Source organism: Manacus vitellinus, unplaced genomic scaffold, assembly GCF_001715985.3.
Source record: "Manacus vitellinus isolate BGI_N305 unplaced genomic scaffold, ASM171598v3 scaffold_3_pilon, whole genome shotgun sequence".
NCBI classification, from domain to species: domain Eukaryota; kingdom Metazoa; phylum Chordata; class Aves; order Passeriformes; family Pipridae; genus Manacus; species Manacus vitellinus.
Genome location: NW_021940535.1, coordinates 45,159,346 through 45,174,197, shown reverse-complemented (window position 1 = coordinate 45,174,197; position 14,852 = coordinate 45,159,346). Strand labels below are relative to the sequence as shown.

Below are 14,852 nucleotides of genomic sequence, written 5' to 3'. Positions count from 1 at the left end.
ATTGCATTTAATAGGGGCCAGAAGCAGTGAACTAAGGATTTTCAGCAGAAGTAGTTCAGTCAGAGATAGCTAAACTTTATACTGTGCTTATTTAAATGGAGAGTCCTGAACTGGAGATTAGCTATTTATCAGCTGCATGATGGAATGAGAAACAGCTGCAACATATTTCAGGGTAAGCTTGATATTTTATTCCCTATAAATCCACAGGTTCAAATTCAGCTCTGGTTTATGCCTGTGGGAACATGGAATAAAGGTATTAGCTTCCCACATTGTTTTGTGGCTTCATGCCCACGTATATCAGAGCAAATTTAGTTTATGTTGGTTCAGTTATTCACCTTAATTTCCCAGATACAAAAAGGACTTTTAATATTTGTAATGATAGCAAGTATATGTGCAAAAAAAATAAGCTCCCAGAATACAGTATGTGGCATAGATAGCAAAACACAGCTTCCAGCTACTGTTAAAGTATTTCCCTATCCATGCCTTTGCAAGGATTTCACTTCAGAATTGTGCTGTAACTCCAACAGTTTCATTCCCAGACTTGTGGGTTTTTTCCTGCTTTTGCCTCATCAGAGGGTCAGTTCTGCCTCTCACTCCAAAAAGCTGTTCCCAGGTCCCCAGTGGAGTAATTTCTGTATTTTAAACTTCTATTCCTGACCCCACCAAGTCCCCTCATGTCTGAAGCTGCAAGCAGCCCTACTCCTGCAAGCCAGACACCACTGCCTAGGAAAGGCAAATGGCCCGTGCTGATCTCCCCGTTGGCATCTCACATTTCGAATGGGAGAACAAAAAACCGACTGCTGCTAACCACTGCAGTATGAGTCTCTAATTTGCTCAGATCAATTTCTGTCAAAGGCAGCCTGGAAGCTTTTTTTTTTTTTTCCAGCTTGTCTTTGCAATGTTTCTTTCTCTCCCGCTGCTCAGTTCAGCCTCATTGGCTTTTATCTGGTGACCTATTGTTATCAAGGGCTCCCCAACAGATCCCTTGGATTTGCACAGGTCACTCCTGGTCTGCCATGGGGAAGCTTTGCTCAGATATCTGCTTGATTTCAACTATTTTGCATGGTAAGGATGTTAGTCTACCTGTAAGGACTATCTAGATTGGCTTGATTGATTGATTTTTGATGTATAAAGGAGAATACTACTTTTTATTTTTTTTTCTTTTTGAGAGAGGGAGGGCTTTAGATCTCTCTAAGTTCACGAATGTCCGAGAAGAGATGCAGGCAAAGATATAACTTTAGGCTCCTGCCCATTCATAAAAGGAAAAATTTCAAAATATCTATGTCAAAGACGAGTAAATCTGAAAGTCGTTACTTTTATTTCATGACTGTAAGATTTAAAAGGAAAATCTATTCACAGTAGCTTGTCAGTGTTTTGGGGAATGCTATTATTTCTTGCCATCAGTGTTTTCCAGATAGCAGTAGCCTATCTCTCTTGTACTTTGATCTCCCTCAAAGTCAAAATATAAAACATGAAGGTGAAGGTTCTTGCTCTGGAAAAGCAGAGGGCATCTCCTATCAGTAGGATTATGGTTGTTACCAAAAATATAATACATTTAAATAAAAAGAACACAGCAAAGGAAAAAATAATTTCTACTTGAGGGTTCATATGGCAGCATTTTGTGGTTTTGTTTTTCAGAATTTTTTTGTGAATTTGAGTAAAATAGTCAGTTTCTTTAGCAAATAACTAAATTTTAAGATATTTTGCTGTCTTCTCCAATTAGTAGCCAGCATCAAGTGGAAGGGCAAATACAATCTACAGAGTCCTTCAGCCATGATGAGATACTTGACAGGGCAAATGTTGCTGTTTCAGGCCATGCCCAAACCATCAGAGAACCAGACAGACGTGTATGAGTTATGATCAGCAGGAATGTGCTGCAGCAATGAATGTGTATTTTTGAAGAAGTCAAGAACAGAATGGACAAAGATATCATGTCAAGAACAGAATGGACAAAGATATCATGTCAAGAACTCATGCCTGCTCTTCTGGAAATATCCATGTAATTCTATATAGGAAAAAATCCTGGTTGGCCTTTAATTGAGCACCAAAGGGAGAACATGCAATGCCACAAAAGGCAGCAAAATATGACAGTGTCTTAATGTGTTGTCAGTCCTTGCTGGGAATAACAAAACCCTTGGGCCAAGTTGCAAGCTCAATGATCCATATGATCCATAGGAATGAATGTGCCAGGACTTTTTTGGTTTTCTTACGTAAGAGTTGATAACTACCTTTACCATCTGTGAACGTGTTTTCCAGAGTGGCAACCCTCATGGGAGATTCCTCATGTCTCCATGTGATCGTGTTATAGCTGCTATAAACATTATTATAGGACACTATTTTCATGCTGCTTTCCAAGTGGTGCCTGCTAACTTTTGGCTCAGAGAACAGTTTTAACAGCTACATGATATGTTTCTTTTTTTGTGCAAACTGCTGATATTCAGACAAAAAGATTCAGTGTGTCTCTGATTTGTGTCTTGTGGTGTGCATCAGTCAGCACACCTGCCGCTCATTTCTGCCATAACCATGAGCCTTCAAGGAACTTGACTTTATGCCTGCTGTACTACCAACCACTGCTCCCTATTTTTTTTCTAGCTCGTTTTCTGGTTTTTTGGCTGCTTTATGTTGATGACCACTGCCTTGGTTTGCAGAGGGTTTCTGCGTAGCTGGGTCAGGTTTAAACAAGAATGTTCGATTTCTACACCTCTCTTGGACAGCGTTTCTCTGCAATGACCAGGATAACCAAGCCCTGACAGTGTCTTTGTGGTGCTGCTATGAGCTGTTCTCCATATGAAGAGTGTACAAGGCTCATTAGGCACCCGGGGTTAGAATGACTTGTGTGTATATCAGAGAGTAGAAGAAAAGAGGGGTTTGATGCAGGAGTAATGAGTTTATTCTCCAATATCCCTGAGAGGATTATTCCTTAAAAGAATAGGGCAAAGTTGATTTGGATAAGAACTAATTATCAAACAAGAAGAAGCCAGTGTAGCTGTCTCCACCCTCCCCACGAGACCTTGGAGACACACATTATTCCTTGTGTTTAACCCAGTAAAGCAGTGACCCACATAGGAGGGAAAAGAGTTGATTGTATTCATTTCTGTGAGTATTAATGCCCAGTTCATAGAAGATGGCCTCAGAAAAGGAACTCAACAACGAAATGACAAGAACAGAAGAACTTAGAAATCATGGGATGCTTAGGATATTTTTCTGAACAAACCGAAACATTCATTTTGTTCGTTAACTATGATTAGGGAATGTTCTCTTTCCACCTTTAGTTTTTAAAGGTGAACTAGATAAAGAGAGCAGAAGAAGAAACAGCCCACAAGGAATTTGTGCAGCAAATTTGTGTGACTTCAGTAGCATGGGCTCATTTGGGTGACATCTCATTGTAGTACTGATTTTAAGGTGCCATCATCTGAATTCAGGTCTGACTGTGGGGCTGGTGTCAGAAGCAGACGTCGTGACAAGCAGGTTAAAAGCAATCATGCTATGGTGTTTCCATATCAAATGACTACTCCAGTTCAGAAGACAAATAGGAAATAATAGTTAGCTTGCTAGGAAGTAGACTTTGACTTGTCAATTAGAAAACTAGAAAGGATGAAAAAGCAACATGAATTTGTCTAAACATTATATTGCAGTATTTAAGGTAGAGGAAAAAAGTTTTATGGATGCATTAATATTTTATGTGTCCTAGAATTCAGTCTAAGAAGTTGATGGGTATCATGAGACATAGGCAATATTGATTGCTTTAATTGAATAAAACTTTATGATGAAAAGAGATGGATAACTTACCCATTTTCCCAGTGATTGTGTGTATTTATCTCCCATTTCTATTTCTCAGGAGTTTATAAAAATATTTTATCTTAACAAAAGTTCACATCATGCATCATGCACATGCAAAAAGAAAAAAACCCACCCTTTCTCTAATAAATTTTGCTCCCATTGGAGATCCAAACTCACTTGTAAGATGTTCATATAAAGAAAGCATTACATGAACAACAAAGGATTTTACTATCTCAAAGAACCTGAGCAAATTCTCTGTTTGGCTGTATAAATGTCTAAACACATAAATCACATTTTACATCCAGGATAACAAGTCCAAAGTCTCTTCTGTCCATTACTTCTCAACAATCCTAAGACTAAGCCCTAAATATATTCCACCCATTGATTTTTATGACCTGCATGCTATTTTGTATGTGTATGAGTGTGTATGTACATAATCATTCCAAGCTGCAGTATGCATGAACAGTTTAGCTGAGATGAAGGGTCAGGAGAAATCTTGGTTTTCTCCGTGACTACTTCACAAATGCACTCTTTAAAAGCTAACAGATGCAATAAAATAAAATGACAAAGACGTTCCCTGCTATCAGGGGGAAGGGAGTGGTCCCTCTGCTGCAGATGGCACTGGGATTCTGAGCAGCATCACTAGGGAAACTGGAGGCTCTGAGCATCAGCCCTGTCAAGGTGCACTGGCATTTTGTGCTGTTAGTTTTCCCCTTACACAATGATCTGCCTGCCACACGACTGGCACAAGGACCACAAGAGGGAGGTAGTCATCATAAAATAAATGGTAGGAGCTTGCTTCTGATACACTGTACATAGGAGGAAAAGTCTGTTTGAATAATTAAGGCTTCCTAGATGTGACTACAGACAAAAATAGATAAAGAATGTGGTCTTGGCATGACTGTAACAATCCAGCTCAAACAGCTAAGGCTTTGCATGGAACTCAACCAAAGAAAAATTCACTCTGGGCACTTGTATTACAGCTCCATTTAGTGGAGTGGAACGATCATGGCTTGTATTAAGTAGGTAATAATGAAGCATTATAAACAAAGTCAGTATGCAAGTCCAAGATTAAGTGGCAGCTTTAACGAGGTCCAGCTTGCCAGGAGCTTTTTGAAGTGTCCCTAGTTCACTTACAAAGCCAGAAAACAACAAAGGCAACTCTGACAGCTGTGAGAGTGTCTGGTTTAGAAGGAGGTTTTATGTCTGGATGACACCAGACTGGGATTCAGCTTTCATGTACTAACGAGCTCTGCTTGTTGCTGGAGCCCTAATCATTCTACACAAACTGTCTTACCCTAATGGGTTGCACGAAGAATAATTCTTCACAAATAAGATCCACACCATCAGCTTCCCAGATAGGCAAGGCTGGTTTATCATGGTAAATAGCAGAAGTCAGCAGAGTCCATGCTGTGTCTCACTAGCCACGTTTAATAAGCAATGTAGACTCTGAAGGGAAGAAATCAAATGCTGTTTCTGTGGATGTATGGATGGTATGAAGTATTGTCAACTACTAAAGGGTTAAAAAAGCAGCCAGCAGCCAAGTTAGATGGTTAAATCAGATTTACCCTACTCTAAATGCACTGTAGTCACCGTGGACCCTTCATAGTTTTTATAAAGGAAAATTAGATATTTTTGCTTTTCCTTTTTTTCAGAAAAAGAAGAGTTTTGGATTGCTTATAAACTTAAATTATGTAAGTGTATATACATTTGAGAAAGATGCCTTTCAGCCTTAAAGATTTTTTCCTTGAAGATGTTACAATTATTTTTTCACTTCTGTAAATGAAGATCAGCCATTCATTAACTAATTATCATGATTATTACATTTCTCTTAAGTATTATTAATTAGGTGAGTGGTACATTTAGAATTTAACATCTCTTGTTAGAAGAGTTCTGTTTAGCATACCTAATGCTCCAAAAGCCTCAGGCCTCTCTATCATATAGGACTTAAAGACAAGCACAGGGGAATCTTTTGGGGATCCTGTTGGAGTTATCTGTGGCTGGGAGTCACACGTTCCAGCAACTGAGGAGCAAAAGACACTTCTTTCTGCAGCAGGAGCTGCAGCATTACTGTAGCCCAGATGATGCAAAGTAATGCATTGTTTTGCAGTGGTGACTGGTTTCCATGTGCAAGCCCTTTAATGTGTCTACATATATGTTCTGATGCTATGAGAGCAAGTGACCAGAGTCCTTTCTACCCTGTTAATTTATTTCCAGTAATTCCATGTAGGTAACCCTTCTGCATCTCCCTTTGATCTTGCATAGATTATATACATTAAAACATGGTCACCTCATCTAAGACTCAAGCTGTAATGTCTCTGGGGCAATAATTATCTTTTATGTTGGACTTCTATGAAGGGTGAGGGTGTGGTCCTTGTCCCTCATCTGTGAGTCTAAAAGTGACTACAATCTTACTAGCATCCAGGATAATAATAACAGTATACAATACACTAATGCTGTGCTTCTAAATTGGTTCTTTTGCCATTGTTTTGCTTAAGGAACTGTAATCCTATAAATGTCTTGATTGCCTGTAGCTGTGATTATAAAGAGCAACTTTCCCCACCTACAGAGTTGGAAATAGATGGTTGAAAACCAAACATTATTTGTATTGTAGAGACATGTCTCTGGTCACCACCATTCCTCTTTCTTGCATCCTCCTGTCAGGAGAAACACACACACCTATCAGCTGTTTCTTTTTGTGCAGCAGAAAACAGAGAAGGTTATAAAACAATGTACCTGCTCACTTTACCACAAAGCTCTTCACAGAAACCTGCTGGAACAGCTCCTCAAACCTCAATGCCTGTTCTGTGTGTTGCTGCCCTTAACTCTGGAGTCAAATCTATCACTGCCAACCTCAGCCCTGGCTTAATTGAGACACGGGCGAGAGGGCATGGTTGCAAGGAAGTTGGCAAATGAGGATAGTGAGAGAAATAAAGTGAAGGAGGCAGAAACAACTGACACAGCATGAAAATGAACCAGTTTGGCAACACAGGGAAACAGGTTTCTGGAGGGAAGTGGGTGAGAGGTGTGGGGTATGGGGCTTTCCCTGACATGGTGGTTGTTCTTTCCATGGTACTGCCACCTTCACACCGAGGTGACACTGAAGTTAACTGGCAGGAATCCTTGACCTGCTTGAGGTAAAGAATCTTAACAATGGGATACTGAGGTTGTTTCAGTCAACAAGTGAAGTTTTGGCAAATAGGGAATTTAGCTGGATTCAAAAGGTTAGCTGTATTTGCCAAAGGAAAAAAACCTGCTTCTTTTTGATGATACACACACAAAAGACAATGAGGTTTCATTTAAATAAATAAATTGACAACCACTGCTCTGGAGGCTCTGGATGTGAACCGGTACCAGCAGCGTAAAGTCATTTCAAAGCAGAGTGAATGTGATTTTCACACCTATCCTTTTCTAATTTAGGTCCTTTTGAAATCCAAGCACTCCGCTATTACTAATTTGTTATGCCAATATTAATTAATGGTTTTGCTCTACAGCAGTAAGAATGCTGTTTAGACTGAGATAGATTAGAAAGACTTGAAGATTAGTAAAACAATCTGTAAATTGGTCAGATGCAGTTGGGAGCCACCTTGATCTCCTGAAATGAGCACACTGCACTTGGAAACTCTGGGAGTGTGTTGTGTGCATGAATTCCTGGCAGTGCAGACTCATTAGAGCTGGTTAGGTCAGCACTCTCTGATGTCGCCTCCTGTTTTGGAATGTAAGAACATGAGCTTCAAAGGTGGGGAGAAACAATTGTCAGACTTGCATAAAAGCTGATAATTGAAGAAATTGCATGTTATTTGATGGACAGTAAGAATTCAGAACAAATGTGCTAGAAAACAAGGAGCAATATTTAGTGACTTATAGAAGGTGCAGTGATTCATTGTAATTTCCATTCTCCTGACTCACTTTATCTCTGCCATGAGTTTAGCAGATCTCCAGGCTTCTATCTTGGCTATTTTGATCAATATGGTATGCCCAGCCTCAGATTATCAATAGTATTTATCTTGCACTTCAGTGCATAGTACAGATAAAATATTTGGTTTGAGGAAGAACTGGCAAATCTTTTGACCATTTCAGCTGGTTCTTGGATTATCTCTTCATCCTATACATGGGCAAGAGCTCAGGTCTCCCAGTCACCATTGTGGCTGTATGAGACTCACAGAAGTGGATTAATGCACCGCTGATGGCAGTAAAGAAAGCATGACCTCAATTATTTTGGCTTTAAATTATGAGATTAATTTTTTTTCTGGTGTAAATTGCAATACACTTTTTTTTTCCTTTTGGGTATAAGTTTGCAGTTAGCCCAAACACATTGTGCAGCAATCACAGGAAAAAAAGTCAGAGGCACAGTGATGCTTTTTTAAGAAAGCACTGGTTTCGTAAAGTGCTCCCAATTTCACAGCGTGTTTTCAGCATTAGCAGGTGAGGGGCAGGAGAGGCAGCTGAGGAAGCAAGCTGGATGGCAGATGACCCAGGGAACTGACCTATTTCTGGCTTTGCTATTTTTGTAGTTCTTTGTTTCATCTGATTCCGAAGAGATCAAGGTGATAGGATTTTACATCCATGCTCTGCATTTCCTGGTGGTTCAGGAAGCCTCCTGTGTAGACATCACTTCTCAGGACAGACTGGAAGGTATAGAATCATAGAGTCATAGAATTATTAAGGCTGGAAGAGACTTCCAAGATCATCGAGTCTGACCTTTGACTGAAGACCACCATGCCAATTAACTGCAGCACTAAGTGCCACATCCAGTCGTTTCTTGAACACCTCCAGGGATGGTGACTCCACCACCTCCCTGGGGAGCCTACTCCAGTGCTTAACTACTCTTTCAGTGAAGAAATTCTTTCTGATGCCGAGCCTGAACTTCTCTTGGCACAGCTTGAGGCTGTGTCCTCTCATCCTGTCGCTGGTTGCCTGGGAGAAGAGGCCAAACCCCACCTGGCTACAACCTCCTTTCAGTTAGTTCTTCTTATGGTGCTTCTTTTGATGTTTAAATTGAATCTCCCCTAGTCAGCAGGGAAGTGTCTGTCAGTCCAAGGTCATGCCCAAGGCCCAGGCTGAGGGGTATCAGGTCCCCTGGAAGCCCCGATGAGCAAGGTAGAAACATATGTTGTTCAGAGGCCCAGCTCATAAGGCGTCTGACTTCTTTTGACACTGTTTTGGACACTGAAATATAAAAGTTCAGGATAACTGGACTAACGGTGTTACAAGATTTTTGGCTATTTCCTGTTTCCAGTCAGGCCGTAATCAGGAAAAGCCAAATCGTGACCACCTACACATCATTGGTAACAGCAAGGGGAACAGGAGCAGAGACATGCAAAGTTGGAACAGTCTGTGTAAAGGACAAATACAGAGATAAATACACTCTTGGATTCTGCAAAATACTCAAAATATAGGTGAAAACTCTTACAGCTGATCTTGTTTACCTCTCACCATAACCAATGAGATAGTTGTTTGGTATTCCAACAAACAAAATGAAGCACATGAGAAGAATGAATGGTTGGATAGAACAACAGTAGCTCCTTATTCTGTGAAGAAATCAATCCTTCCCAACAAATTCTACCCCTAAGCTGTTTGGATTTCAGGGTGCTCTCCTGCTTTTAAATACTTTTGCACATAAACCAAGCCTACTTAGCAGGAATACTTTTGAAAACTTGGCTTGAAACCTGTCCTTGAAAATGCGGTTCACATAAAATCTGGGAGACAAGAAGGAGCTGAAACGTTTGGAACAACAAGCTCTGACCACAGCTCATTGAGAGCTACACTCTCCCCAGCATGGTTACACCACTTTGACTGACCAACCAGCCAGATGGGCTGAATGAAGCAGTGAGCAAAGGCAGTCACTTGAGGAGATGCTGCATAACACAGTGAGAACAAGAAAAGATGCTTCTGGATTTAGTGTTTAAACTGTAACTCAGCTGAAGTCAGTGGAAAGAGGTCTGTTGGTTTCTATGGAAGTTGAGTTATGACTTAAGGGAGCAACTCAAATTCAGGTTTTGTGTCACAGCTGCTATATCTGTTGATGAGACCAGCTAGTAAGGAGGTCAACAGAAATCAGCGTTAAGGCTTATCTCCCAATTAATGTGCTGAATGCTGGCATTAAAAGGGCCCGAGTAATCTCGTAGTTGGACAATACATAACCACTCAAAAAATACTGACAGAGAAAGTTCAGTGACACCTTTTCACTGACATTTATACTTCCATAACAGTGAGAAGAAGAAGATAAGGAGGGCAGCAGTCTACAGAGAGGAGAAAAGGCCATAAAAAAGGGAACATCGACTGAAGAATGTGCCACCCAGTGAACAGTTGGAGACTGAGGTAAAATGTGATATTCAGGTAGAAGGTGATTTTGAAGCCAAGCAACCAGGGAGTATTTCAGAGAGTTCAGGAACTGAGTCAGTGATACTTGTGGTGCAGTTTCAGAATGTGACAAACCATCAGCTGAGGAATTTACCTGCTGACATACCCAGCAAGGTTCACTGGGGCAGCAAAGCACTCAGCAGAATGGGACTGCTTCTTACCAGAATTAATTTGGGTAGGAAACACTATGAAACACTCATTGAAAACTATGTGTGCTTTGAAGGAGCACTGGAAGGATGAAACTGCCAAGTTGGCCAAGGTTTCCAAAATGCCTGCAAAGCACGGTGTGAACATCACTGCGATTACTGAACTATGTTATTATCCCGCTGGTTCGTGGAGTTTGCAAAACAGAATTAAAAGAAAGGGGTGGAGGGTTATGGTGTATTTTAGAATTTCTCATATTTGTCATGTTTTCTTTTTGGAAACATAGGAAGGAATCTTATGGGTCAACAAATAAATTCTTGGGTCCTGCAGGCAATCACGTCACCTCACGTCACCTCTCCTGTCAAACTTGTTGAACATATAATGCACACTTTTACTAATGTTAATGAGAATTGCTACTCATAATTTGCATTTACACACTACATAAGGATCTTGAAGTGTTCTTTCATATAATATGCTCATTTTTATTACAGGCATGTTGAATTTAAATGACTTGCCTAGGGTGTCACTGCAAGCTAACAGCAGAATGACTCTTAGTGCTCCTAGTGCTTTGCATTAAACCCTGGACATTAACAGCTTTTTTCATAAAGGGAGTTTTGTAATGGTAGATCACCTCCCAGTGCTGGTGAATCAAACCTTTTCTGATAGTGCAAACAAATCAATAAATTACTTGAACACATGTAATGCTTCCCAGTGTCTTCTAATCCTGGCTTCCTTTGAACTTAGAAAATTGATACAAGTCTGAGTAATGCTAAGATAGCCTTTGGCATATGACCAACTATGAAATTCTTATGTGTGAAGTATGTACCTCAGATCTATATTTTCTGTATGAATACAGAAGTAATCTCTACATTTGTTCCAGAAAAACTTCAGAGCTTTCACTATCCCTTGTGCTGTTGGAGGCATATATGAAAACAAAAAAAACCCTAAACAATACAAACAAAGAAAAAAAACAAACAAAAAGTCGACTCCAAAGGTAAGTCTATAATAAGCAAAAATCCTTAACTTTTCCAATGGCAGAATTGCTGTGATACAGACACATTCCTTGTCATTGCTGTCTCCTCTGAATGACATGGTCCTCATAAAAAATTAACTCTAAAAGGAGGAGATGGGACATCCTTTTGTTTATGGTCTCCTTTCTGTAAAGAAAGACGCAGTACCACAGAATGACCTGATTTTTCTGCCTGTGTCAATGCTATCATTGTCTCTAGAAAATTGAAATGTTGATATTTCCCCTTAAATTTTGGCCTCTCATCTATACCTCTTATGGAAAGGGTTGAAAATTCTACCCAACGATTTCAGGATACTATTTCCAAGCTTTTGCCTGTGGCATCTGGCTCTTTCTATGAGAAAAGAGTTGTTTTGTGGCATGGTACTAGCTGTAACACCAGAGGAACCATCTGGTAGAACAATAACACCTGCAGCAATACCAATCCCACTCATCAAAAGGGTTCCTCCAGCGTGGTGGTAGCCACCCAGGAGCTCTCACCTGTGGCAAATGGTGACATTTACTCCTGCTGGGAATGTGGCTGGGCAGCCGAATGTTAAAGAGGGCCTGCAGGGCTGCCTGTGCTGCTTGACCCTTGGCCAGCTTCTTGCTACGTCCTGAGCCCTCAAACGTTCTCCCGTCCACTCGCACGGCCATCACAAAGCTCTTGATGTGCTGCTTCTCCACCGTCTCTGACAGGCAGACGTACCGCAGGCCCGACCGCAGCTCGTTCAGCAGCACCACGGGGTTCTTCTCACTCTCGGCTTTGGATGCCACCCTGTGCTTGCTCTGCTTCCCGTGGCCCATTAAGTCCAGCGTGTGGCAGAGCAAGCGCCCATGTCGGTAAGCGGTGGAGAGCAACTCGTTGTTAACGGGGTTGTAGACTGAGAAGTCCTCACTGTGTGTAGATGGTTCAAACTCCTTGAACAGAGTGTCTGGAAAATCTGCCTGATCAGAAGTAAAGTCCGTGGATGGGTTGATGCAGTTTCCCATGGCGAAGTGGGCTTGGCAGGCGTTGGGGAACTGAACAAATGACTTCAGGGCTAGCTCTGCAGCACGCATTTTGGCTTTCTTTTTTGTGGGCCCCGTGCCTTCAAAGGTAAGTCCATTTACTTCCACAGCAACAGCAAAGACGGGAGCATGCACTGGACCAGTCTGGGAAACCATTTTATATTGTAATCCTGGTTTAAGTTCGTGTAGCTGAACCAGAGCGTTCTTTGGCGTCACTGACCATGAAACTTTCTTCCAGATGAGCTGGAGTTTGCAGAAATGGCCATTATTGCCTTCCTCTAAGGGTCTTTTTCTCTTACTGCTAGGTGTTCCCCCTCTTGCCCTCTCAGTAGAGGCTACTGGATGATCCTCCAGGTTGCCAATGTTTCGATTTTCCTTTACTTCTGCACTGCTGGTACCTGTCAGTAAAGAAAGAAAAAAACTCATATTACAGTTATCATCATAGTAGCTGACATTATGCCTAGGGCTGGCAGAATAGCCAAAAAAGAAAACAAAAAAAAAAGATAGATATTCTTGTTCATCCCTTTCTATGACTTTTCCTCCAATATTTGTATAATGGTTGGTTTATTATTTATAGCACAGATTTTTTTGCATGTCCTGGATGTTTACTTGTCTCTAAAGGTCCACTTCTATTAGTCATTAGTCTTCTGTTTTTAAAAAAATTACATCATTCAAAGATGAAGCATAACAGATGCCACGTGACTTAAATGAACTGCTGGATAATTACTAATAAAAAGTGAATAGTTTGTAAAGTTCCCTTAGGCTTTCTATAATCCATGTGGATGAATACTTATGAACACATTATTAGAAATCAGAAATGATTCCCAAATGATTCACAAACAGAAAAATGGGCCAATGTATTGAATAATCTATTTGCAATGAATAAATTGACCATCCCTGCTCATACCATAGGCTCTTGTGCTGTCATGAATCTAGCCTAGAAAATGATCTAAAAGACCTTTCTAGCATTTGAAACAATGATTTGGTCTGGACTCATGTCCCAGTTTACTAAGTGAATGCCTTTCTATCAAATTCAATTGCAGATACTCATAGTCTCTGCATCATCAAAAACTAATCTAAATGAGACCAGGAAAAACCAGAGCATCATGATGGGAACAAATACTGATGTAAAGGATGATCTGTGTCAAAGATGGGAGAGAGTGACTGCCAGGAGCACCAGGAAGGGAATGAAATGACAATGGGGAGCTATGGAGGGAGTACTCTGTTGCTGTTGTTGAGCCAGTGAATCCCCCAGCGCTCTGAACTATGCTTGTGCAATGTCCGTGCTGCGAAGCAATGCCCTGCTGCAGCAGAGGCAGGACTGAGAATGGAGATTCATCTCCCTGAGGTCCTGAATGAGACACAAAATATGCTGCTGTCTAAATAATCATCCTATAACATTTCTGTCATTTCTGATGAGCTTGTTTAAATGTGTTGCACCTCTGATACATCCTTCAGTGCTCCTGTGCATTCCTCGCGGCAGAGACAAGTGGAAAAATTAAATATGAGCGTAACCAACCAACTTATGAGGCAACTCATCCCTGGAGCAATGCACCTCCCTTTCCAAGCAGAGCACTGTGTGGTTGCCTGCTTTACTGCGACCAGCACTGGGCATGGAGCCTTTCCTGTGGTTTGTTATTGTCAGGCATGAGCATGCCACCTGCATAGGCTGTGTCAGTCCCATGCTCAGAGAAGGTCCCTGTGGTCCTCAGAGGACAGAGAATAGTCCTCCCTTTGGGAGGGACCATGGCCATGGTCACATTTGGTTTCCTCTCTGCCCTGATGTACAAGTTGGCTGCAAGGATGTAAGGGGTGAGATCCCTGCATAAGCCTTGAGAAACTTCTGCTGGAGGGGTGCATCTTTGCTTCATCTCAGTATTAGGCTGGTCTGACGGATGCACAGGAGCCTGCAGAGGATTATGTGGAACAAACCATCATGATAAAAAACCTCCTTTTACATCCTGACCCATTGCACTTGTATTAAATATCAAGAGACTTTTTCCCATCAGAGCACTAATGCTACACTAGTGAAAGTTGTTCCACAGAGAGCAGATTACTGCTTAGACATGAGTGAAAATCATGGCTCAAATGACGCATATGGAGGCCCATTTGGAGGATTGAGTCTTTAGGCTTCTTGTTCTGAAAACTCTTCGGCACATAGTGAGCTTCCAGCCTGTGTCTGTGTCTCACAAAAGGTACTTGGAGAGTTATCTTCTGCAATGCTTTGCTAAGGCAGAATGTGAACTGACAAATTAAGGTCTTAGTGACTAGTTAATTTTTAGTTTCTGAAGCTAAGGGGGGAGAACGAAGACAAATGAGGAAGGAAAGCAAAAGAAATACATAATAGAAAAAGGAAAGTTTCATCATATGGCATTCAACTGTATAAATTATAACATCTTTAAAGCAGCCTCTCTGGAAATAAGACATTTAAAGGTCACGATAACTAAGGCACAAGGATAATGCGGTGTTTTTTCACTGAGTTCACAACTCCCTTTGTAGAAACTCTGATCTGAAGGGAAAGGACATGATAACTTTAACTTCGTCTATC

General features: G+C 41.0%; 1 protein-coding gene across 1 annotated transcript in view; it reads right to left on the bottom strand.

The window, feature by feature from the left end:
• The window catches only part of ADARB2 (adenosine deaminase RNA specific B2 (inactive)), a 114,227-nt gene that overhangs the window by 88,170 nt on the left and 11,205 nt on the right, over positions 1-14,852 (bottom strand). Inside the window, exon 3 of the mRNA XM_029961904.1 lies at positions 11,795-12,702. Coding sequence (XP_029817764.1) covers positions 11,795-12,702 — 908 coding nt within the window. The remainder of the gene's footprint in view (positions 1-11,794; positions 12,703-14,852) is intronic.